Source organism: Hemitrygon akajei, chromosome 22 (genome assembly GCF_048418815.1).
Source record: "Hemitrygon akajei chromosome 22, sHemAka1.3, whole genome shotgun sequence".
NCBI classification, from domain to species: Eukaryota; Metazoa; Chordata; class Chondrichthyes; order Myliobatiformes; family Dasyatidae; genus Hemitrygon; species Hemitrygon akajei.
Genome location: NC_133145.1, coordinates 61480842 through 61508480, shown reverse-complemented (window position 1 = coordinate 61508480; position 27639 = coordinate 61480842). Strand labels below are relative to the sequence as shown.

At 39.3% G+C, this 27639-nt stretch overlaps 1 protein-coding gene across 1 annotated transcript in view; it reads right to left on the bottom strand.

The window, feature by feature from the left end:
* Window positions 1-27639, bottom strand: part of tex2 (testis expressed 2) — a 105378-nt gene that overhangs the window by 41088 nt on the left and 36651 nt on the right. Inside the window, 6 exon segments of the mRNA XM_073026407.1 lie at window positions 622-768; window positions 1220-1461; window positions 3432-3485; window positions 3488-3740; window positions 3742-3783; window positions 19767-19967. Of these exon segments, the coding sequence (XP_072882508.1) occupies window positions 622-768; window positions 1220-1461; window positions 3432-3485; window positions 3488-3740; window positions 3742-3783; window positions 19767-19967 (939 nt within the window).

Sequence of the window (27639 nt, the reverse complement as noted above, 5' to 3'; positions counted from 1 at the left end):
CTAGTCTTTTTGTTAACAGAATGGTTAAGTTGACCTTTTCACCCTTTATATTAGACACCCTTTCAAATATTCACAAAAATATATTCAGAAGCATTGTTAGCACTCATCTACTATATTTGTTTCCAGTGTCCAGGGAACAATCTTTGAATTTGGCTCCAAGATATATTGCGCCTAATACCTTTTTGGCACTTTCAGTGAATGGAGAGCTTCAGCAGATACAATGAGTTCAGTACAATGATATTACCATTATATCACTTTTTAACAAACTTCTTAACCCTGCCCTCCACCATATCTCAGAGCAACTACGTGTTTGGTATAACTTTACATTGACATTAAGAAAATGGAAGAAGTTTTTTTTTTAAATTGTCTGCAGCATTGAGTAGCTTGAGATGTCAAAACTGGTATGGGCATTAACAATTGACTAAGGTTGGTAACAACTAATCGGTCAAAATGGTCCTATAATGAAACAGACATTAACATGTGTAAACCCTTTCAATTTTAATTAGCAAGAGATAAATAAAAATGCAACTCAGCATCTGCATCACAGAAAATTATACTGCTTGTGCACAAAGTTATGGATAAACTTTGATAAAGGTGAATTGTAACATGTTCAGCACATACCCTAATTTTGCTGAGTTTCATCTGGATCTTCCGAGACACCAAGTTAGACCAGTATTTTTCACCCAAGAAGTCCCAGAAGATTCGCCCAAGCAATGCATTGACCCAAGCCACTCGTTGTTCTGTGTCCTCATTTTGACTGGTTGGCAACTATCATGTACAGGAGTATTAAATGATTCAAAATGTTAATCCACATGTATTGTTATGAGTACACCAGGAATCTTAAATTTGCTAGAAAATGTGCTTAATGAAGTTTACAAAACTGCCTCAAAATTGGTACAATTTGCTCAATTCAAATGCAATTCAAACCAAATAGTTCCACCTTAAGCTTAAAAGATAATTCTAATATTATACAGTTAGACTTAAATTCTGGTTAATTGTTGGAGTTCATGAATAAATACAACTACAAGGAGGAAGTCAGGTGAGAAGGTTAAACATCTCATCCTTTCTTGAATGCAAGAATGCAACATAGATTACATTTATGGGAACATCTGCAGGGTTAACTGATCTACCTTAAAATTGTTTCATTGTAGTTTAAATTAAAAATGCTGTGGATTGAGGGAAATATAGCAAAACCCAGAAACATATTTATTTTTCTTACCTTAGCAGTGGGGCTCCCTTCTGCACTATGGATAGGGCTAGAGTTAGGACTGGAAATTTCTTCAGGAATATACTTTGCCATATAAACAGCATAATCCAGAAGCATTTTCTGACGTATGCCAGGTAGGAGATCCTTCTGTTTCAAATGTGATGCAATTTCTTCAACGCTTCCTTTACTGCTGTTGCGACTATGAGTCAACATTCCAGATTGGCTATTGTTTCTACTGTGTGATGGCACAAAACCTAAAATGAAGTATAACTGATTAGTCAACAAAACAACTGAATTATTCCACACCTATTAAGAATGTTTGACATCTCTCTCCTGATGCAATGTGAAGCCAATAATACGAAGCAAATTCTTGCATGACTAAATGTGCCCATTATTAATCCTTAATTACCTGAAAAGGCATTGTTCATTTCAAATACAATTTTCCACCATGTTATTTAATAAACTGAAGAGGTAACATAATGAAGAGCAATACGGTGAAGATGCTTGGATCTTCCAAATTAAAATACCCATCATTAAGCATCTCAAAGTTGCTTCAGTTTTGCAGTGATGATTCTGACGTTACAGTTACAGGCAAGACATGGGAGACTGCAGATGCTGGAATCTGGAGCACCATGGAAAGCTTGAGGTGCTCAGCAAGTCAGACTGACAACCCTTCATCTGGACTCAGTCTTTCAGTACAGATGAGGGATCTTGACCCAGAAGGTAAACTATCCATTTCCTTTCACAGATGCTGTCTGACCCACTGAGTTCCATCTGCACTTTTTGTGTTACTCCAGATTCCACTGTCAGCAGTCTTTTGTGCCAACAGAGTTGAAGCAAAGTTTTCCTGAGACACAAAATTTGGGGTTTCACATGAGCAATTAAAATGTTAAAAATTAAATTACCATTCAACCTATTTGAAAGAAACATCACATGCATCAACAAATGCAAGAGGGCACCTTATGTAATAGATCTTGCTTTTAGAACATAGAACACAACAATGTTGTGCCAAGCCAATTAAACTAGTAATCAAAATGGTCAACTAAACTAATCCCTTCTGCCTACACAATGTCCATGTCCACATCATTTCATTTAGACTTTTTGGTGGTTTAGACAAAGCACATTTGAAAATTTTATGTCTTTTTCCACTTATTTGAAAGGCTTCGAAGTAAACCCTGAAGTCAAATTCGGAGCTGGAGACCCTAAGGCAGTCCAACGTTGCCTTCAACCTCACTCTGGCAACTCCTGTAATGTCACTAGTGCCAAGTTGTATTGGCCCTTGCCCTTCTGTTGGACAACATCGATGGCGTGGAGAGGGGAGACTTACTGCTTGGGCAACTGCCAGTCTTCAATACAACCTTGCCTAGGCCTGCGCCCTGGAGAGGACACTCCAGAGACTTTCCTGGCACTTCCAGACACTTCCCATGGTCTCACGAGACTAACGGATGCCATCACAATGAAAATGAAGATTTGGAGAGTGCAATAATCAAAAACATATGAAGGCAGTCCATTATCTGCACTAGTGCCTGTACTGATTTTGTTCTTTTATTGTCAATCAAAAGAACACTACAACGTACAATGGATGAATTCCACTATCAATAACTATTAGGAACTAATACCCTTTTATAGTACTGTAGTAGTATTGGCAGTGTTCTAATTTATGCTATATTTCATTTAAATATATAACTGGTAACTCAGTTAAATGGGTAATTTTCTTTACTCAACTGTCTTTTTTTAATACATTTTTAACTATTTCCATGAAACTTTACCTAATCGGGACAAGTGCTTAATCATGCTAAAATGTACTGGTACTCCAAATGTACTCCCAATTAACCAGAATCCATAATATATTAAGACAGAGCTGATTATAAAGTAACAACTTAAAATTAATTCTAAAGGTCCAAAATGGGAGGGCTGCAAGAAGCTATTAAATGCAAAGCATAGGAATATGGATTACCCACAAATGGTCACTGAAGCCAAAGTACCTGTATTCATAATAAAGGATGGAATGAGAGTTGGATATTTTAAGGAAAACAGGGGAAACAGCAAGGAAATGTGAATTACAATGTCAGCACAAACAGTGACACATTACCTAGCATCAGTATTTATATTTTCATGATTATAAATGAGTATATCATTTAGGAAGCTGCTTTCAATGAATGCATCAACATCATAAGGCTATATTTTTGAAGTATCCCTTTCAGTAGCAGAGAAAACATTTCACCTGGCAAGGCACCTCCTCCTCCAAGATTTGCTGATCGTTTAATATCAGTTTTGATTTTGAGGCCAAAATGAATTTCCTGAACCATTCCTCTTTTTCTCTACCAGTCCTCCCAAAAAGGTACAGAATTTGATCCTTCTGGCAAATTGGCTTTGCAGAATCTTGTGAGCCAGAAGATTTTTTCATTTCCTCAAGTATAGTTTCAACTTTATCAGCAGATATTTTTTCTTCTACATTTTCTCTTTCTGTTTGGGCCTTTGACATAAAATCATCTTGTCTGGCAAGTTCAATGCAAATTGGATATTTTTTATTCCCATACTCTTTTCCTAGCCAGATCTTTTGGTACTAAACGAACCTGTGAAAATAAAAATCAAAATTTTGCATTACAATTTGCTGTTTGTGCTTGTAAAAACATTTTCTAATATCACATATATTTGTATAACCAATATATTAAGGCCCATTAAAAGTGGAAGAAAAAGTCTGTAAAAGAATAGCAGAGGCTGCTCATATTAGGAGAGGCCAACTACAGTGGGAGGGTCAAATTGCTGAGGTGATGAGAGTGAGGTTTAGTTAGCTGTGAAATTTAGAAGTAGGCCAATCGCTACATTAATTAGGCATTGACAGACCCATACTATTTTGAGGACTACCACCGGTTCATTCAGACTTTCAAAAATGTTAAAATAGACCTGGAATTGTTTTCTTCAAAACCTCAACTGTACAAGCCATATTGCAAAGAAACACTGGAAATCAGAATACCAAAGTACATGATCACAACATCAGAATCAGAGTCAAATCAGGTTTAATATCATTGGCATTATGCAGTGGAATTTGTTGTTTTTCAGCAGCATACATTGCAATACATACCAATTTAAAAACAATAACAAGATATATATATATATATAAAATATTATTTTAAGTAAATTGTGCATGAAAAGAGAAAAACCAAACAGTGAAGTAGTGTTTATGGACTGTTCAGGAATCTGATGGTGGTGCAGAAGAAGCTGTTCCTAAAATGTTGAGTGTGTGCTTTCAGGCTCCTGTACCTCTTCCTTGATGGTAGCAATAAGAAGAAGGTATGTCCTGGATGATAGAGGTCCTTAATGATGGATTGTTGCCTTTTTGAGGTACTGCCTTTTGAAGGTGTTCTCAATGCTGAGGAAGCTGGTGCCCATGATGAAGCTGGATGTTTACAGAAAAACTACAAAAAGTAGTGGATATGGCCCAGTGCATCAAAGGTAAAGCCCACCCCACCATGGAGCACATCTACGCGTAGAGTTGTCGCAGGAAAGCAGCATCCATCAAGGACTCGTATGCTTTCTTCTTGCTACTGCTATCAGAAAAATGATACAGGAGCTTCAGGGCCCACACCATCAATTCAGGAACAATTATTACCTCTTAACCATTAGGCTCTCGAATCATGAGGATAACATCACTTGCCTCATCACTAAACTGCTCCCCTAACCCTATAGATACACTTTCAAAGACTCTTTATGTTCTTGATATTTATTGCTTATTTATTATCTTGGTTTTTTTTCCTTTGTATTTGTACAGTTGTTATCTTTTGCACATTAGTTGTCTGTCCTGTCAGGCGCAGTCTTTCATTCACTCTATTATGGTCCTTGGCTTTACTGTGTATGCCCACAAGAAAATGAATCTCATAGTTGAAAATAGTGACATTTATGTACTTTGATAATAAATTTACTTTGAACTTTCTGCAGTTTTTTACCGATCCTGTGCAGTAGTTCCAAATGCAATATATGCAGTATTCCATTATGCTGCATTTTTAAATGTTGCTAAGTAACTGCTGTGGTTCTTGTTCATTATGTTGTATGTAATCAATGTTCCTCCTCTAGAGGCACTGTTCATTTTGTACGCGGTTCGTTTCGTACAAACAGCATTTCCCATTCGTAAGCCCTTTTCTTAACATCACTTCCTGCGTGGGTTAATTTGATTTCAACTTAAAGCATACACGGTAGAAAAATATCCTTCTTCATCTACTCTATTTGTCCTTCAAACGCAATATCTTTTCATAAAAGATACCCTGAAGAAAACTTCCAGCTTGGGTGATTTTTGAGAAGGTGTTTAACTCCCTGAGTGTAAAGATAAATTGTCTTCAAAGGCAGCGCTCGTGGATTGGGGACATGTCTGAACACTATATGCTACAATGTCAGCTTCTGACCTGAGCAACTTTAGATGGCCGAGCCCTGGAAGTCAGGTCTGAATATGGTGTACAGGGTGGCCCCCCACTTTACGAATGTTCGCTTTACGCCGCTTCACTTTTACAAAAGGCCTACATTAGTAATCTTCGCATTACAAAGAGGATCTTCACTTTTACAAAAAAATTTCCCATATAAATTAATGGTTCTTCACTTTATGCCATTTCGGCTTAAGAAAGGTTTCATAGGAATGCTCTACCTTTGTAAAGGGGGGGGCAGGACACCTGTATCAACTATGTCTTCCTGGCACTCAAGCAAAATCACACTTAGCATGGCTGCTACACAAGCCCATGCCAGAAATGAAGTGGCAAGGAATGAGAGTAGCATAAGCTCAGCGCAAAGCTGAAATGCTAATTGAGAAAGCTTGTGTAAACAGAGAGAAAGCATGCACAGACATGGAGAAAGCTTAAGTAGAAGCTACACTGAGTGCTCTCATGGATGAGCATGAAGCTGAGGCTGCTTTGGCAGAGACAAAGGTGTATGAAGCCACAGCTGACATAGATAGTCCGTAGCCATCTCCCTAGGAAGGTGACTGAAAAACCGACCATTGGTACGTCCTCTAATACGACTTGGTTGTTCAACAGAGGAAGAAATCAAAGCAGCAAAAAATAGAAACCAGCTTCCTGTCATGCTTCACACCAGATTTTTGCCCCATCCTCCTCCTGAACTTGTACCCTCTACTTCAGATTCAAGTCCAAATATGAACACCCATTTAAGGTACAAATTGAGAAATGCCCAAAGGCACCCAACTTAGAAACACATGATGTTCACCACTCAATAAGAGCACACCAGGGCTGAACAGCACATCAAATGCATCAGTGACTCACCTTTCAACAGAGGCTACTGTAGAGCCAACTGCACAGTCCTCATTTGCTGCACCAGGCTGTGGTGATAAATCACCATTGGTCAACAGCTTGAGAAAGATACTAGAAGCCCCGAAGCAAAGTCAGTCCGAACGGGGACATATAGTCACTTGGATAGTGGTGGAGGAATCTGGGGAGGGTTAGCAAGGATAATTGTAGAAGCGAGTAACAATATATTGCACTCCATGGATGAACACACAGTTCAGCAAGCACCAGTGGACTCCAGGGAACCAAGCCAAGAACCTATTGGCACTTCAGAGAATTAGGACCCAGATACAGCTGCAAATTCAGGCCCAGCACCTTGGGCTACTGCTTCCAGCACATCCACAGAAGAGTATGGCAGGGAGCCAGCAGAGCATCCATCAGATGTAGCTACTTCTCCATATATTATAAAGTTATTTCCTGAAACAATCAAAACTGGTAGATTTGTTGCAGGATCAATAGGAGAGGAGGTCTGGTCACCCATCAACTCTCATTGACTGTGACCATATTCCCAACAATAGGGATGAAACCCCAATTCCTGAAGCTCTACATGGTCATCCACACCTTAAGGATATAGCTGACAAGATCCCTCCACTTGTATCTTCTGCTGCGATTCTCCTATTGCTTGGCAAGACATCATCCATGCACATAAGGTACTTCTACAGTGCAATCATCGGTATGATGCCCAACAACTGGACTTGGGTTGGGTCACAGTGGATGAAGTCTGCCTCGATGGTGCTCATCAGCCCAATATTAGTGTATTTAAGACTAATGTCCTGAAGAATGGGCACTCAAGTAATTTCAGCCTATGTGAGAGTAGTATCTAGATTGAAGAGAAGATTGTAGGAAGCAGACTGCCAAAGTCAGTCTTTTCAGTGGTTGGCACATTTGTAAGCAACCTCCCAATGCAGAACAACTGAATTGGGCAAAGGTTAGAATCCTTGTTGTTTAAAGGCATGTGTATGCAGTGCAACACAAAGCAGAAATTTCTCCCAATCCAAAGTTACCTTAGTGAACTCTGTCCCTTTCTTGACTCTGAGAGGTTGCAGTGAGTTGGAGGAATCTATTAAGACAACTCACTTCAGAGATACCTCACCCAAATGTCATTCTGAGTACTGTGTCACCGGTCTGCTCATCCGACATTACAAGTATGTAATCAAAAATGCCATTTTCAAAGAGAGAACAGCTAAAGAAAGTTACAAGACTAGTCTCCGAGACTGTCCCATTCTTTTGTTAAAGACATGAGGTAATTATCATTTGACTTTTAATTTCAGTAGTGAAGTTTGACATCATGAATGTCAGGCAGAGAGTGTTCTGCCTCTAGAGGAGCTGTTCATTTTGTATGCAGTTCATTTTATGCAAACATCACTTCTCGTTTGCAAGCTGTTTTTACATGTATTGCTGCACGACTCGTTCAGATTTCGACTTGAAGCACATCCAATCTTTATTTACCCTTGAAACAGCAATCTTTTCAAAATGTTTTCTCATTAAAAACCCCTAAAGAAAGTTTCTGGCTTAGGTAATTTTTGAGAAGGTGTTTAACTCCGGCCTAGCTTTGTACATAATGCAAAGCGAGGGGCAGTAGAATCAAAATTTGTTTTTCCTTTGCTTTCCAACACTATAGTCAATCGTAGTCACTGGGATAAATTAAAGTGTAACAGGAGGCCAAAATCAAAAAGGGTGACGTATACAAGACTGAAGGCGTTATATTTCAATGCACACAGTATACAGAGTAAGGTAAATGATCTTGTAGCGCAATTACAGATTGGCAGGTATGATGTTGTGGTGCATCACTGAGTCATGGCTGAAAGAAGATCATAGTTGGGAGCTTAACATCCAATGATATACATTGTATTGAAAGGACCGGAAGGTTGTTTGGTGAGGGGGGTAGGGGGGTGAGGCTGGGGGTGGCTTGGCTCTGTTGCAAAAAAGGGAAATCAAAAGTTGACAAAGAATTAGAAGATGCAGAATCCTTGTGGGTAGAGTAAGAAACTCCAAGGTAAAAAAGACCCTGACAGGAGTTATATACAGGACTCTGAACAGTAGCCGGGATGAAGGCTACAAATTACAACAGGATAGAAAAAAAGGCATGTCAAAAGGGCAACTTTGGCCAGCTCCTCTTGTTACGTACCCGTGGGTATCTTGTACTTGTCACGTGACAGTGGTGTTGAAGCTATACTGGACTTAAGGTAGTGGTTTTGTGATGGTGGAGTGATGTCATTTTCCCACCAGTAGAGGTCATGTGACAGGTTTTTTTAAACAGGGTATAAAAGGAGGACCCCTCCCTGTGAGGAGGGGCAGTTCATGGCTGGATTTGCCAATTTGACTCCTTGCACTGCATGGTCCAAAATTATGACGCAGTTTGGTTGAAAGGTGGAGTTTTATTTAATGCCTAAAGTTTAAAAGGTCATTGCCGGCAGTTTCTTTATAATACTGCCAGTTAAAAATCAGTGGAGAGTGAAGATCGGAGTTCAGGAGCTAAAAGATCGAGGAAAGTCGATTTCGACAGTGAAACAGGTTTGACTTTGTTTGATCCTCATTCGGAAGGAATTCATTGGCTGTCCCTCTGGTAACCCCTGTGAATAATAGCAGAAAGGGTTGGGTACAGTTTTGTAAAGGAAAGGTCAGGCCTTTAAGCCGTTTCATTTTCATCTTCGTAAATTCTCCGGGAAAAGTATAGTTCGACTGGGAACCGCAACAACACGACGTGAAAGAGAATTTAAATCGTCTAAAAAGTCTCTCCTTTAATGGACTGTAAGCATTTTGAACTTTTGCAGTACTACTTTGAAGAACTGTTTTTGCAACATCGCTTTAAGAACTGTTTAAGCTGCCGCACAGCAGCTGATTTCTGGTTACGTTAGTGGTTTGTTTACTTTTGGGGGTTTGTTTTTTCAGTGTTCAATAAATGTTCTATTTGTTATAAAAAAAACCCTGCCTCACTTATATATTTATTGTTGCTGAATCCGTAACACTCTCTCATGCCTCTGTAATTCCCTTTACTCCACTATAATACTGATAACTCTGATTTTAGTTTCTCCTTCTCAAACTGCAGGGTGAATTCTATGATCACTGCCCCCTAAGGATTACTTGACTTTAAGATCCCTAATTAAATCTGGATCATTGCATAACATCCAATCCAAAACTGCCATTCCCCTAGTGGGCTCAACTATAAGTTGCACTTAAAAAGTAATTTCATAGGCATTCTACAAATTCTCTCTCTTGGGATTCAGCACCAACCTGATTTTCCCAATCTCTCTGCATATAATATTGCAAGAATTACTGGGAAGGTAGAGGATTGGAAAGCTTTTAAAAACCAAACGGCAACTAAAGAAGTTATAAAGAGAGGAAATATGAAATATGAAGATAAGCTAGCCAATAAAAAAGGATACAAAAAGTTTTTTCAGATATATAGATGAGAGAGGATATCAGACTGCTGGAAAATGACGCTGGAGAGGTGGTAATGACTGACTGGCTGACTAACTTAGTAAGTATTTTGCGTCAGTCTTCACTGTGGAAGACACTAACACAATGCCATAAGTGAGTGTTATTGCTATTATTAAGAATCAGAATTACTTTATTGCCAGTACACTGAACTACGTAAAAACAACACAGAGAAAAAACTACACTAGACTACAGACTTACCCAGGACTGCATAAAGTGCACAAAACAATGCAGGCATTACAATAAATAATAAACAAGACAATAGGCATAGTAGAGGGCAGTAAGCTGGTGTCAGTCCAGGCTCTGGGTAGTGAGGAGTCTGATAGCTTGGAGGAAGAAACTGTTACATAGTCTGGTTGTGAGAGCCTGAATGCTTCGGTGCCTTTTCCCAGATGGCAGGAGGGAGAAGAGTTTGTATGAGGGGTGCGTGGGGTCCTTCATTATGCTGTTTGCTTTGCGGATGCAGTGTGTGGTGTAAATGTCCGTAATGGTGGGAAGAGAGACCCCGATGATCTTCTCAACAACCATCTCTTTTGTTTTGTTCACATTCAGAGACAGGTGAAGTCTTCTGGTGGAGTCATCAGGGCGCCGTCATGACAAGCTTTTTGCACTGATCTTTTTGGTGATTGCTCATTGCACGGTGTGTTTTGGGCATCTGAAACCTGGCGGAGCCCATCCCTCTCCAGGACAATATGTCTAGAATATAAAAGTAGCAACCTTGCTATTTTAGTGTTTTACAAGGCTAAGTTGCTAGCACGACATCTAACCCAACACTAGTAGAATGTATGCAAGGAGCTGACCAGATTCAAACCCAGGATCTCTTGCTCTGGAGTTCAGTGCAGATGCCACTACACCACCAGCACAGACTTAAGGATATAAAGCTAAGGTTTTATAAGGCATTGGTCAGACAACACTTGGAATACAGAGAGCAGTTTTGGGCCCTTTATCTAAGAAAGGATGTGTTGGTATTGAGAGGGTCCAGAGGAGATTAACCAGAATGATCCGAGAAATAAAAGGGTATGAGATATGTTTGATGATTCTGTGCCTGTACTCATTGGAGTTTAGAAGAATGAAGGGGGATCTCATTGAAATATATTGCATATTGAAAGGCCTAGATAGAGTGGACGTTGAGTGGATGTTTCCTGTGATGACGGGAGTCTAGATTCAGAGACACAGCCTCAGAACTGAGAGATGTTCATTAAGAATAAAGATGAAGAAACATTTCTTTAGACAGAGGATGGTGAATCTGTGGAATTCATTGCCATAGACAGCAGTGCAGGCCAAGTTATTGGGTACATTTAAAGTGGATGTTTATAGGTTCTTGATTAATGAGGCTATCAAAAATTACGGGAAGAAGGCAGGAGAATGGGGTTGAGAAGGATAATAAATCTGCCATGATGGAATAGTGGAAAAGATTCAATGGGCCAAATGGCCTAATTCTGCTTCTATGTCTGTTGGTCTTATGCTCAACCATTTAAAATAAAATTGATCTAGTTCCATACTCTTTTTTCTAAGATCCTTGTTAATCTCTATTTTTCTTCAGTTATCAATATTCTCTGGAACTTTACATGCCTCTATGCTATGCATACTTCTTTGCATTACGTTTTTCTTTTTAAAAACAAGAGCAAAAGTAAAATGCAAGTTCATAGCACCCTGAAAGCAGCAACACAAGTAGGCAGGGTAGTAAAGATGGCATGTAACACATTTGCCTTCACTGATCAGGGCACCTAGTACAGGTGGGAAGTCTTGTTGCAGCTGTACAAAACCTTGATAAGCCACATTTGGAGCACTGTGTGCACATCAGCTCGCCTCACTAAAGAAGTCCATGGAGGATTTGTAGAGCAGATCCTAGGTCTGGTCTGGTCTGTCCAAACCAGATTGCTGCCTAGACTGGAGATTATTAGCTATAAAGAGAAGTTAGACAAACTGGGATTGTTTTTTTCTGGAGTACTAGAGGCCTAGGGGAGAGTTGATGAAAATGTATATACATTTAAATATAAGGGGCATAGATAGACAGTTCTTTTCTCCAGGGTGGAAATGTTAAATATTATAGGGTATAGGTTTAAGGTACAATGGGGAAGTTTAAAAGAGATTTGCAAATATCGAGAGAGAGTCAGAGAATGGTAGGTGCTGAATGCGTTGTCAGGGGAGGTGGTAAAGGTGTATATTATAGCAGCTTTTAAATGACATTTTAGGCAGACACAAACAGGCAGGGAACAGAATGAACAAGAGAAAATCTGCAGATGCTGGAAATCCAAACAACACACACGAAACGCTGGAGGAATTCAGCAGGCCACGCAGCATCTATGGAAAAAATACAGTCATGTTTCAGGCCGAAACCCTTCGGCTGGACTGGAGAAAAAAAGCTGAGGAGTAGACTTGAAAGGTTGGGGGGGGGGGGGGGGGGGGGGAGGGGAAAGAGAGAGAAATGTTAGGCAACAGGTGAAACTTGGAGGGGGACGGGTGAAGTAAAGAGCTGGGAAATTGATTGGTGAAAGAGACAGAAGGCGCCATGGTGGGGGGGTGGGGGTGGAGAAGAGCACCAGAGGGAGGGAACAGAATGATATGGACCACATGCGAGTAGGTAGGATTAGTTTAGACTGAGATCATATTTGATATAGACGTGGTGAGCCAGGAGCTCGTTATTATGCTGTACTATTTTATGTTCTATATTCTAAAATAGCATCCATTATGAATTTTGAATCAAGGAAAGGAAAATGTGAGGTATAGTACAGGTGCAGAACTCAAAACACAGCACTACAGCAAGCATGGGGAAGAGAAATAAGAGAAAGGAGGAACAGGGACCAGAAAAATCAAAAATATAAAACTAAGTGCTGGAAAACAAAAACAAAATGCAAAAGTACCTGACATTTTTGGAGCAAGAATGAAGTAATGTTCAGGAGTGAAGTGACAAATCAAGCATGTGTGTTTAAATTACAGAGAAGGGGAGGGTAGTGAGAACGGAGAGAATAGATGTGATGGAGCCAAGAGGAATATTGTCCAGAGAACAATTTTCATTAGCAAATTAGAACCAAGATGCAAAGTACAATAATTGCTAGAGGTCTGAAGCAAAAGTGAATAGAAACACATGGCATATTATGCTGCATCTATAGAGAGAAAAACAGAATTATAGGCAGTCCCCTGGTTACGAATAAGTTCCCTTCCTGAGTCCGTCTTTAGATAGATAGATAGATAGATAGATACTTTATTCATCCCCATGGGGAAATTCAACTTTTTTCCAATGTCCCATACACTTGTTGTAGCAAAACTAATTACATACAATACTTAACTCAGTAAAAAATATGATATGCATCTAAATCACTATCTCAAAAAGCATTAATAATAGCTTTTAAAAAGTTCTTAAGTCCTGGCGGTAGAATTGTAAAGCCTAATGGCATTGGGGAGTATTGACCTCTTCATCCTGTCTGAGGAGCATTGCATCGATAGTAACCTGTCGCTGAAACTGCTTCTCTGTCTCTGGATGGTGCTATGTAGAGGATGTTCAGAGTTATCCATAATTGACCGTAGCCTACTCAGCGCCCTTCGCTCAGCTACCGATGTTAAACTCTCCAGTACTTTGCCCACGACAGAGCCCGCCTTCCTTACCAGCTTATTAAGACGTGAGGCGTCCCTCTTCTTAATGCTTCCTCCCCAACATGCCACCACAAAGAAGAGGGCGCTCTCCACAACTGACCTATAGAACATCTTCAGCATCTCACTACAGACATTGAATGACGCCAACCTTCTAAGGAAGTACAGTCGACTCTGTACTTGTACTTGTACTCTGTACAAGGCATCTGTGTTGGCAGTCCAGTCTAGCTTCTCGTCTAACTGTACTCCCAGATACTTGTAGGTCTTAACCTGCTCCACACATTCTCCATTAATGATCACTGGCTCCATATGAGGCCTAGATCTCCTAAAGTCCACCACCATCTCCTTGGTCTTGGTGATATTGAGACGCAGGTAGTTTGAGTTGCACCATATCACAAAGTCCTGTATCAGTTTCCTATACTCCTCCTCCTGTCCATTCCTGACACACCCCACTATGGCCGTATCATCAGCGAACTTCTGCACATGGCAGGACTCCGAGTTATATTGGAAGTCTGATGTGTACAGGGTGAACAGGACCGGAGAGAGTACGGTTCCCTGCGGCGCTCCTGTGCTGCTGACCACCGTGTCAGACCTACAGTCTCCCAACCGCACATACTGAGGTCTATCTGTCAAGTAGTCCACTATCCAATCCACCATGTGAGAGTCTACTCCCATCTCCGTTAGTTTGTGCCTTAAGATCTTGGGCTAGATGGTGTTAAAGGCACTAGAGAAGTCAAGGAATGTAATCCTCACAGCACAACTGACCCCATCTAGGTGAGAGAGTGATTTAAGTCGGATTTGTATGTAAATTGGAACAAGTACATCCGGTATTATTTAGCGTCAGTTAGTCAAACGTTTGTCTTAGTATATAGCATATTTTTTACCTTTCTATGCATATAAAACACTTAAGAATCGTATGTATTCCAATAATTAAACCACTGCGTTGCTTAGTAATAATTGTAGCTTTCATCGGGGCAGGGCCTTTCACATGCTCCATTATTCTCACTTTATCCTTTATCCTTTAAAATTGTTCCGATCGTTGACCGACTGTAGCCTAACGCTTTTCCAATGACTGATGGTGTTTCACCTCTTTCCAAACGCTTTATTATTTCCACTTTATTTTCAATCGTGATCACTTCCCATCAATGTAACAGACACACTGCGGGCAGCGGGTCCCGAGCTCCGCTGGGTCCTAAGGACCACCGCACTGAATTCCCCCGGGTCCTTAAGTCCACCACACTGAGACAGGTTAAATGGGACAAATGGGGGTTGTGCTGAGTTTGGGTATTTGATCCTCCACAATATTCCATTGGAGATGGCAGTGGTTTTTTTTTTACAAGGTCGAGTTGCGAGCTCAACATCAACCTGGCACGGATGCTACGGGAGTCACTGGATCAACATCAACCCGGCACTGCTCGGGAGCGGTCTGTCACTGGATCAAACTCGGCAACCTCCGTTCTCAAGCTTGGCGTTGATCTCACTGTGCCACCAGCCGACCAGAACCGGGGGGGGTCAGGGTGAATATTGTTAAGAAAAATTTAAGCCAAATACAAAGTTACACACTCAACAATGTCAACAGCAACGACTTAAAATGGCAGACGGTGTCACGATCCATCTTAAAATGGCGGACGGCATCGCGATCTGACTTAAAATGGTGGACGGTGTTCTCCTTCCTCGATTCGTAAGTATGAGTTGTCCGTAAGTCGGACGTTCGTAATTCAGGGACTACCTGTAATTACAACTGGATGTCCTAACATCAGAGATTAACAATTCTGATGCAAAGGAGAAAATTTATCACTGAATCCTGAGGGGGGCAACATGCCTACACAGAGTACTAAGTGATTTTCTTGATCTAAGGTAAGGCATCATTGGAACAGTAGAGGCAGCTAAAGACAGAGAGATGACTGCAGGATGGAGAACTAAAGTAATGGACACCGGAAACTCAGGCCACTTTGCAGTTGGCAGCCACCCAATCTGGCCTGTTTTCTCCAATGTTAAAGAGACCATATTGTGAGCACCAAATTCCAATTTAAAATGTTGAACGTGTTCAAGATGTGGAATAATAACCTGTCTTAAAAATTCTGTTCTTGCGATAATTTTCTCATAACTTCCAGTTCCATCAAAGAGTCACTGAAAAATGTCTCTTCCCATTCCATAATGATTAAACATTGTTAAACGTTGCTACCTATCTATTTGCAATAGACTCCCATCAATATTTCACCATTTTTCACAATGTAGTTAACCCATCAATTTTGCCTCTTCCTGAATGAAAAAATATCTCTATTAGCAGTCTTCCTTACTCATAGGTTTCTATTCTCTTTCAAATTGATAACCTCCAACAGATGTAAAAGTTTTTATTCTCAGAATGAGGTTTAATATCATCAGCATATGTTGTGTAATTCATTAACTTTACAGCAGCAGTACAATGAAATACACAATAAATAAATACAGCGAAAAAATCTGAATTAAAGTATATATACATATATATGTCTATTAAGCAGTTAAGTTAAAATAAGTAGTGCAAAAAAAACTAAAATTAAAAAAATAGTGAGCTAGTATTCATTGGTTCAATGTCCATTTAGAAATTGGATGGCAGAGGGGAAGAAACTGTTCCAGAATCGACGAGTGTGCGCCTTCAGGCTTCTGTACCTCCTTCCTGATGGTAACAATGAGAAGAGGGCATGTCCTGGGTGATAGGGGTCCTGAATGATGGACGCTGTCTTTCTAAGGCACCACTCCTTGAAGATGTCTTGGATTCTACAGAGGCTGGTACCCATGATGGAGCTAATTAACTTTACAAGTTTCAGCAACTTAACTTGATCTTGTGTAGTAGCCTCCCCATACCACACGGTGATGCAGCCTGTCAGAATGCTCTCCATGGTACATACATTTGTAAAATTTTGAATGTTTTAGTTGACCTCCTCAAACTCCGAATGAAATATAGCTGCCTCAATATGTTGCATTGAGGTTAGGTCCTCAGAGATACTGACACCCAGGAACCTGAAATTGCTCACTCTCTCCACTTCTGATCCCTTTGTGAAGATTGGTTTATGTTCCCTCATCTTACCTTTTTTTTTGAAGTCCACAATCTGCTGTTTGGTCTTGCAGATGCTAAGTGTAAGGTTTTTGTGACAACACCATTCAGCTAACTAGCATATCTCGCTCCTGTAAGCCCTTGCGTCACCATCTGAACTTCTGCCAGAAATAGTTGTATCATCAACAAATTTATACATGGCATTTGAGCTGTGCCTAACCACACAGTTGTGGATGTAGAGAGAGTAGAGCAGTGGGCTAAGCACACACCCCTCTGGTGAGCACGTGTTGATGGTCAGCAAGATGGAGATGTTATCCAATCCACACAGATTGCGATCTTCTAGTTAGGAAGTCAAGGATCCAATTGCAGAGCCAGGTACAGAGGCCTAGGTGTTAAATGCAGATCTATAGTCAATAAATAGCATCCTGACATAGATATTTACATTGTCCAGGTGGTCCAAGGTCACATGGAGAGCCACTGAGATCCCATCTGCTGTAAACCTATTGTAGTAGTAGGTCAAATGCAGTGGATCCAGGTCCGTTCTGAGGCAGGTGTTGATTCTAGCCTTGACCAACCTTTCAAAGCAATTCATCATCACAGAGGTGAGTGTTACTGAATGGCAGTCATTAAGGGAGCTTACTCTGGTCCTCTTGGGCACTGGTATAATTGTTGCCCTTTTGAAGTAGGTGGGAACTTCCGACCATTGCAATGAGAGATGGAAGATGTCTTTGAATATCGCCGTCAGTTGCTTAGCAGAGGTTTTCAGAACCTTACCAGGTACTCCATTGGGCCCTGCCACCTTGCAAGGGTTCACACGCTTGAAATACAGCCCGACATTGGCCTCCAAGACAGCGATCACAGGGTCACTGGATGCTGCAGGGATCCTCATAGCTGTAGTTTTATTCTCCCTTTCAAAGCGAGCATAAAAGGCACTGAGCTCATCTAGTAGTGAGGCATCGCTGCCATTCATGTTGGGTTTTGCTCTGTAGGAAGTAAGGCAATGCAAACCCTGCCAAAGTTGACGTGCGTCTGATGCCACCTCCAACCTCTCTCAGAATTGTTTCTTGGTTCTGGAAATAGCCCTCCACAAGTCATTTTTTGGTTTTCTTATACAGACCTGCGTCACTAGACTTAAATGCCACAGGTCTATCCATCAACAGACTATGAACCTCCTGATTCATCCATGGCTTTTGATTTGGGAACATACAGTAAGTTTTCGTAGGCACACACTCACCTACACAGATTTAATGAAGTCAGTGACAATCATGGCTTTCTCATCCAGACTTGAAGATGACTCCCAGAATACAGTCCAGGCCACCAATTCAAAGCAGTCCTGTAAGTCCCTGGTCCATACCTTCTTGGTCTTCACTACTGCTGCTGCAGACTTCAGTCTCTGCCTAAACTCAGGGAGTAGAAGTACAGCCAGGTGATCAGACTTACCAAAGTGTGGGTGTGGAATAGCATGGTAGGCACTCTTAATCTTAATGTAACAGCAGTCCAGTGTTTATTTTCTCTGGTACTACAGGTGATTTATTTAGTGACTTTATCAAGCTGGACTGGTTAAAATCCCCCAAAACGATGGTGAAGGTATCATGATGTGCTGTTTCATATCTGTTGATTACATCGCTCTGTTCATCTAGAGCCTGTTTGACATGGGCCTGTGGTGGAATGTACACCACTACCAAAATGATCACTGAAATCTCCCATGTTAGGTTAAGATGACTCGCACTTATTGCGAGGTACTCCGGGTCTGATGAGCAATATTGAAATATCACCAACGCATTAGTACACCAGAGGAGTTGATCATGAGGCATACACCTCCACCTTTGCTTTTGAGAGACTCGACAGACCTATTTTGACAACATATTCTGAACCCGTCAATTCAAGTTGCTGCGTCCAGTACAGAATGGGTTAACCTACATTCTATAAAAGTAAAGATGCAAGCGGTCCTATTGTCTCTCTAATACAGCATCCTAGCTCTGAGATAGTCAATTTTATTTATTGGATTGGACATATACCAGCAAGATAGTTGGTACTGGGAGCCTAAACCCTCAGTTCTTAAAAATGCACCAACAGATCAGCACACCATCTACACTTCTGCCGATTGCTTCTTAAAGGGGCAGTGTGCTGGCCATAGTACGGTCTATTTTGGTCAGTTTTAAGCAGTGATAGATCACTCAATTGCATTAAAACTTCATCACTGCCCATACAGATCTAAGATGCAGTTACAGTTCTCAGCTGTAGCAGGCTAAAGTGAGAATATTTGATGATTTCAATTGTTTTCAATGAGAGCTGTCTTTTCAGGATGTCCGTGTTTGGCACCCCAGAAATGGAAAGGAACCGTGGAGGATCTCTCACCAGATGTCTTGACCACAATTAAATTTCTAAAATTACTGCATACCGGATATTTGCTTTCTCTCTCTTCCTTCTACAGCATGGTTTCTTTTGCATCGCATCTTGCAATTTTATGTATTCATAAATTTCAATACTTCATGATTCATGTGGAAACAAAGATCAGGAAGAAAGACTGAATGATTTGTTCATTGTGTAGATCTTAATTCTTACTAAGTAGCTTCCACAAAGTAAATTCAAGCTGTGTTGATTTTAAGCTATTGTTTAAACAGAACTGTAGAACTGCAGAGTCTGGAGAGCGGAGAGCAAATAGCACATGGCCCAATGGAACCACAAAAGTGGGTTTATTATCACCAAACTTAGATTTCAAGTAAAATTCTAATAATTACACAAGAACAAGATTAGATTTGAAACATCAAGTGAACAATACAGTTCTTTCTCAGTTAAGATGATTCAGCTGCTGAGTTTTCAAAACCGCATTCCACAATCACCTATGCAAAAAATGTTAATAATCCAAACTTTATCTGCACTTAAATTATTGAATTGTTTGAAATACTTACTCCATACTTATCACAGATCTAAATTTGTTTTGTCAATAACAAAGTAATCATCATTAGGAATGTGAGGTGCAAGTACATGTATGTTATATTGTCAATGATTTGGATGACGGAATGTATGACTCTATGGCCAAGTTTGTGGGTGAGATGAAGACAGGTGGAGGGGCAGGTAGTGCCAAGGAAGCAGTGGGTCTACAGAAAGTTTACCAAAAAAAAGTGCTTTTTGCATACCATTTATGGAATTAAAATTTTCAAAATAAATTCTCCAAAAAGTAAATTTCATATCTTCTAATGCCACTCACCTTGCTCTCTGATAAATCATAAATCTTCTGACTGATGTACGTGACTTCAGTTCTGGCTTCATTGAATGAAGCTCTTCGAGATATATTTTTATTTGGCTTTGAAAGCCTGAGTACAGATCCTTCAAGACGAATATAGACCGAATGTGTTAATGTTGCATGGTAGGTTTCAGGATCATAATTGTAGATTTCATTCATCCATCCCTGCAAGAAAAGAAAAACAAAATTGTAAAAATATACATTATTTATTCAAGATGAATGTTAATTTTTAAAAAAATCAATAAAGCCTGAGTATCCTCAAGCTTGATATTATACAAGTATGGACAATCAATAACATCACAATTGATGTTTTAGCCCTTCCCTCATATTTCAATAAAAATCTGGAATTTCACAGATTTCTGGTAGTAAGGAGTTCTATCACATCACAATCAATCCAAAAGAATATACAAGACCAAATTTATTACCCCCTTCTGATCTGAAAGATCCTAAATCTATAATAGTAATTGTTTCTCTTCCAATAGGTGCCACCTGATATGCTGAGCACTTCCAGTGTTTCTTTAAGATTCAAATTTCCAAACATCTACAATTTTTTTAAAATCTGCATCCCTCTCAATTCCTGCTCTAGAGACTGCTCAAGAATTTCCATAAACAAGCAGATCGGTTTGCTGATTCTAGTCTTCGCAAATTATCAACGACAGTAAAACGACAAAGATCTTCATTACTTCATATGGAACGCAGAAATGCTTCAGACAAATAAAATGTAATGGGGGCAGCTGAAATGGCTGTAATTATAATATGAAAGACAACACTTGGTCTTAGGAATTATCCTGAATGGTAATCCCATGAAATGTTTTAAACTATGAAATTCCACATCTTTTGCAGTCTCAGAAATGAAAACTATTTCATTTACTTTCAAGTTCTTGAAAAGGTACTTTATAAACCCTATTATCTGCATGGAACTTGCATTTGTTGAAAATATATGAACTTTCCTTCAAAGTAAGCTCTGTTTTAATATTTTTTCTGAAAGACTTAAGAACAGTCTACAGATACATTCAATTTAGGTAGGACTTCTGTATTCAATGGCTATTTTATGGCATTCTCTGGAGCCATAGGATCATTACATAAAAAACTGGATTTTGAAAATGGAATGCATTTACAAAATAAACATCTATATTCCAGTTTTCTTAATGAGGCAGAGCAATAGTTAATGAGACACTGAAGTTGCCAGGAAACACAAGCACATAATTTATGTTATATAACAGCCAAGGTTCTTCACAATAGTGCCAGCCAAAGCCCACATTAAACTCATTAACCAGACACAAGGAACTTGAAACACAAAACACATTGCAATTTTAAAAGACTATCTTTTGTAGATCAATATTATATTGGTTCAACAAGCTTTCAATTTTTTTAACCTTCCTAATATGGGAAGGTGATACATTGATAGGTTAATTACCCACTGCAAATCACACGTACTGTGTGAGAAAAAAATAATCTGAGGGAGCTAGTGGGAGGATGCATGAATAAATTTTGATTTAGTGTGAAAAGGAATGGTCAGCATGGACTCAGTGGGCTAAACAACGTGCTTTCATAGTGCTTAATTACAACCCAATTCACAGTAAAAGATGCAGAGGAAGAGAGGAATGAAAATTTAAAACAAACTACATTAAAATCTGAGGGAATGAGATTCAATGTTTGTAAAAGTTAACATTCAGTGCATGAAGAACAGTTTGGCAGTGATATTAATGCCACCATCAATTGATTGAAATGGACAAACCACTACTTCGTGACAAGTTATTTTATGATTCTAGGAACTGATTAAGGAATCTCATACCATCCAATAGATCTGAATAAGAACAATGAGACTCCAATTTCATCCGATCTGGTTGCATCATGGCTTAGTATGGCGATACTCTGCCATAACCACAAGAAACTGCAGAGGACTGAGGACACAGCTCAGCACATTACAGAAACCAGCTCCTTCTCAATGCCCTCCTCTCTCCCATTGGGAAGAAGATACAAAAAGCCTGAAAGCACATACTGCTACACTCAAGGATAGCTTCTATGCCACTGTTACAAGACAATTGAGTAGTTCCTAGTACAATAAGATGGATTCTTGACCAATTTGATAAAAGTTCAAAGTCAATTATCAAATTACATACTGTATACATCACCATATGCCACCTGAAACTTGTTCTTTGTGGGCACACTCAGTAATTCCAAGAGAGAATGCACCCAAAAGGGTAGACAAACAACCAATGTACAAAAGACAACACCGTGCAAATACAAGAGAAAAAAGAAAAAAATAATAATAAACAGTAAATATCGAGAGCATGAGATGAAGAGTCCTTAAAAGTGAGTCAATAGGCTGTGGGAACAGTTCAGTAATGGGGCAAGTGAAGTTCAGATAAGTTATCTCCACTGGTTGAAGAGTCTGGTGGTTTAGGGACATAACTGTTCCTGAACCTGGTGGTGAGAGTCCTGAGGCTCCCGTACCTTCATTCTGATGGCAATAGCGAGAAGACAGCATGACTTGGGCAGTAGGGGTTCCTGAAGATGGACACTGCATTCCTGTGATAATGCTTTGTGTAGATGTGTTCAATGGTGGGGAGTGCTTTACCCAAGATGGACCGGGTTATATCCACTACTTTTTGGAGGATCTCTCGTTCAAAGGCAATGGCATTCCCCTATCAGCCTGTGGATACAATGAGTCAAACTCTCCACCACACATCTATAGAAGTCCATCAAAGTTTTAGATGTCATGCTGAATCTTCAGAAACTTCTAAGGAATAGATGTACTGCTATGCTTTCTTCATAATTGTACTTATATGCTGGGCCCAGGTCAGGTCCTCTGAAATGATAATATTGAGGAATTTGAACTTGCTGACCCTCTCCATGTCTGATTCCCCGATGAGGACTGACTTATGGACCTCCAGTTTTTTCTCCTCAAGTCAATAATCAGCTAAGAGAGATTGTTGTTATGGTACCACTCAGATTTTCAATCTCCCTCCTATATTCTGCATTTGTCACCACTTTTGATTCAACAAACAACAGTGGTGTCATCAGCAAACTTAAATATGGCACTGGAGCTGTGCTTAACCTCAGTCATAAATGTAAAGCGAGTAGAGTGGGAGCTAAACACACAGCCTTGTGGTGCACCTGAGCTGATGGAGATTATGGAGGAGATGTTATTGCCAATCCAAACTGACTGGGGTCTGCAAGTGAGGAAATAGAGGATCCAAGGAGGTATTGAAGCCAAGGTCTTAAAGCTTATTGATTAGTTTTGAGGGGATGATAGTCTTGAATGCTGAATTGTAATACAGCACAGCTTCCTTGGTCTTGTACTGTATGATTCTATTTATAAAACTTATTTAAAAACTTTCTCAATCTGAAAATATTTTTGTAACAAAGACTCGATACCTCTCCCCAAGTGTAAAGAAAGATAACTTTGACAACTTCAAAACTCCACTTGTTTATCATGGTCACATACTTAACAAAGTTGTTTAGTTTACACATTTCATCTTTATTCTTTCAGCATAGAACAAGAATTCAGGAACAAACCATTTACCCTCAAGTTCACACTGGAATTTATGCTCAATTCAAGCCTTGCCCTGCGTGTATTCAAGCTCAACAGTGGGTGTGACAGGGAATGAGGAAAGGTGCAGCTGACTCATATTGTTTCCTTGCGGCCTGGTGGTTGGGGACCACTGAAGTACACCACAATGGGTGGCGGGGGAGCTACACGCATGCGCACTGGGCAGAAAGAACGGAACTAAAACCCCGCAATCCGGAAACAATCTCTCAACAGTATTTGTGTATTTATTTTTCATTTTTTTGGGGGATCTACTGGGAAAGTCTCAAAGATTGACCAGTCGATCGTGATCGACAGGTTGGCGACCATTACACTAAAGCATCCAAAGATCAAACTGATTTGTACATATGTTAACTTTATATGTGGATCTTCCAAACAACAGAACCCCAAAAATCCAGCACTGGTCTGAAATTTATATAGCAAACTCCAAAAGATCACAAATTTGATATCAAGTAACTTCAAAGTATTGTGGATGTTTCAGGACAACAGAAATGACTGGAAAAACAAAGTAAGCCAAATCACAGAATTAAGATTTCAGATCAAAGGTTTGTTACCTTATCATAATAAAATGAACGACTGCCAATGATTTACAACAAATAAAGCTTTTGTATTCAGTACCCTATAAGATAATCCCCTTGTCAAAGATATAGCCAATTTCAATCCATCTTGATTTATAGCTCTAATGTAGTGCATGTTACAATACCTAAATTTTCTTGAACTGTCACAGAGCCATTTCTATGCTGAGAACATTTTATCTTAAGCACTTTTAAAGATGAAATCATAGCTTACAGAAAAAAAAATCCAAAACTCAGCTTGGCAGTATAAAGGTAGGGTTTCTACCTAGATTTAGATTTTGAAAGCATTACTTTCACTGTAAAAAATTTGTGATCTTATTGGCAGCGTTAAAATATGATGAAATTTAAGCTTATCTTTATTATTCATTTCCAACTCATTTCCATGGTTTTGATTTGTAGAAGCTTGAAAAATCCAACAATCAATGCTTGTTTAAATACATCTTTGTACATTACCAGTGAAACTGAGAAAGTTTCAAGTTGCTTTACTTTACAAAATCTCCATGGAGATTCAAGATGGAACTGTGCAGTTCTGTCAAAAATTATCCCTCAACCATAACTAAGCAGATTACTTGGTCTTTTATTCAATTGGATGTGGTCCTTGCACTACAGAAATTCATTATGTTCCTTATGCAAATAAAAGAACAAAGCTTTTCACTGCTTCAAAATTTCATGATGCAATTTACAATAAGTAAAGCATAATCACATTTGGAATGTAGGAAAATCTAAATCAATTGAAGCAAGGCCCCACAGGCGGCATTGAAATGTGTGGCCAGATCATGTGCTTTGAAACACAATGTGGGAAAAATATTCCATAGGGCACTTTAAAAAAACTTCTCATGGTTTTTTTTACATCCACCTAAGTTTGTAAATGTGAGCATATTTAGAACGAGATGCTGGAGGTAACGGAGACTGACACTATTACAACATTTTAAAAGTATTTGGAAAGGTATTTGACAAGGAAATGAGTACAGGGAAATGGGCCTAATGCAGGCAAATGGGATAGCATAGACTAGGTGGCTAAATGGGCCCATTTCTGTGCTACTATAATATTAAAGGATTCCACAGGCTGTGGTCACAAACTATAAAAATGCAAGTTTGTATTTTTGTACATGGAAACTAAGTAAACAAAACGATGATTAAAAATCCCAGAAAATAAACTTGCGTTCCAAAACTTATGTTTAATTACCAAAAGTCTTTAAAGGATTTTAATAAAATAAGGAACTCTAAATTTCAAACGAATGTCAACTTCAAGATATATTCAATGATGTTTATTATTTAAATGAAATTTCTGAAAGAATGCCATTATTTCAATAAAATAAGGCTCTGCTTTCATTCAAAATAAACTTGGCAATGCAAAATTTACATGACTATAATTGACAATGAGATTGATTGCATTGCATAGAGCAAGTTGATTACGCCTACACTTTTCAGCTGCATGTTCAAAAGGATCTCATAGTTTTCATTATTTGTTGCAACATTAGAAAACTTAAAACCAAACATTGAAGAGGTCTGTAAAGGCAAGCAGGACAGAAATAATTAGAAGCCTCGATTGTATGGTACATTCAGTAAATTCAAATAAACTTCAGAAAGCCAGTTAGGAGGAAGAAATTTTTTAAAATATAATGATTATATGACTGTACATTTACAATTTTTAAACAAAGAGCCACCAAACTGAAAGTTATGCGAAACTGACAGTGAGTTTGGCAAAAATATAGCACTTAGATTCACAGAGTTAGTGTCAATACTACCTAGGAGCTTGAAAAAGGCATGAACTTAAACATACATCCAAATTGATATTGTTCCTGATAATAGTTAAACAATGAATGATGCTGTATTCCCTTTCTGCAACATGAGATCACAAGCTGAGGAGCCATATGTATAAGTAGTTCAATAAACAGGGACTAATTAGGGAGAGTCAATATGGCTCATGTCTAACCAATCTTCGAGTTTTTTAAGGAAGTTACCAGGAAAGTTACTGAAGGCAAGACAGCGAATGTTATCTACATGGACTTTATCAAGGCCTTTGACAAGGTCTTGCATGAGAGGCTGATCACAAAGGTTCAGCCATTTGGCATTCAAGATGTGGTAGTAAATTGGATTAGACATTGGCTTTGTGGGAGAAACCAGAGCAGTAGTAGATAGTTGCCTGTCTGACTGGAGGCCTGTGACTAGTAGTGTGCGCAGGGATCGTGCTGGGTCCATTGTTGTTTGTCATCTATATCAATAAGCTGGAGGATAACTGGATCAGCAAATTTGTGAATGACACGAAAACTGAGGGTGTAGTGGATATTGTGGAAGACTATCAAAGCTTGCTGTGAGATCTGGACAGCTGGAAAAATGGGGTGAAAAATAGCAGATGGAATTTAATATAGACAAGTGTGAGGTGTTGCACTTTGGGAGGACTTCACAGTGTACAATAGGAAACTGAGGACTGCAGCAGAACAGAGGGATCTTGGAATACAGCTTCATAATTTCTTGAAAGTGGCATCACAGGTAGATAGTAACGTAAAGAAAGCTTTTGGCACACTGGCCTTCATAAATCAAAATATTGAGTACAGGAGTTGGGATGTTACATTGAAGTTGTATAAGATGTTGGTTAGGTCTAATTTAGACTATTGCCTGCAGTTTTAGTCACCTACTTACAGGAAAGATGTCAGTGAGATTGAAAGAGTATAGGGAAAACTTACAAGGTTGGTACCAGCACTTAAGAACCTGAGTTATGGGGAAAGGTGGAACAGGTTAATACGTTATTCTCTATGAAGGGAGATGTGATAGAGGTATTTAGAATTATAGTTAGTGTAAATGCAAGCAAGCTTTTTCCACTGAGGTTGGGTTAACAGTAAAAGGTGAAATGTCTAAGGGGAACATGAGGGGGGAATTTCTTTACTCAGAGGGTGGTGAGAGTGTGGAAAATTGCCAGCTCAAGAGGTGGATGTAGGTTTGATTTCAAAACTTGAGAAATTTGCATAGGTACATGGATACATGGTATGGAAGGCTATGGTCAGGTGCAGATGGGTCTAGGCAGATTAATGATCTGGCACAAAACAGATGGGCCAAAGAGCTTGCTTCTATGCTGTAGTGTTTTATGACTAAGCTTTTTTTTTAAAAAATCCACTCGTTAAAATAAAAGGCTTCTTCTTGAGTAGGAAAAGATAACTAAGCACTTAATTACTAGTCACAGGTAATAACACCATTAGTTTCTATTCCATTAATACACTTCCAATTCACATGAAATTTTTTCTAAAAATGGGCACTTTGGTTTTAGAGTGAGAAAACTGGATAATACAAATTTAGGCAATAGCTAAAGCAACTTACAAAATAAAATGATTAGAAAATGTTGTGTTGGAGGATGGTGATCAGTGGTCAAGTATCAATCATGTAGACCAAGTGCAATTTGAAATTTAAGCTTGAAGAGTCCTCCCTGAAGGTGACCTAGACAAGGAGAATGAGTGAAAATGAAGCAACAGAAACAGCCTGAAATAATGTAAATTTCTGCTGAAGAGTTGGATATAGGGTTGTTTAAAAATATGGTTCAAACTATGATGTAAATCAGCTGAGGAAGAGCAGGAGGCAAAGCATCTGTTAACCTCAATAGGTCACATCCAGCCTTAATAGTTTTAGAGGGAAGTAATTACCAAAAGTTTTAGACAGACAGTCAAACATCAAAGCTGTTACAGAGTGCATAGTGGACAGAGATGGCACAGATATC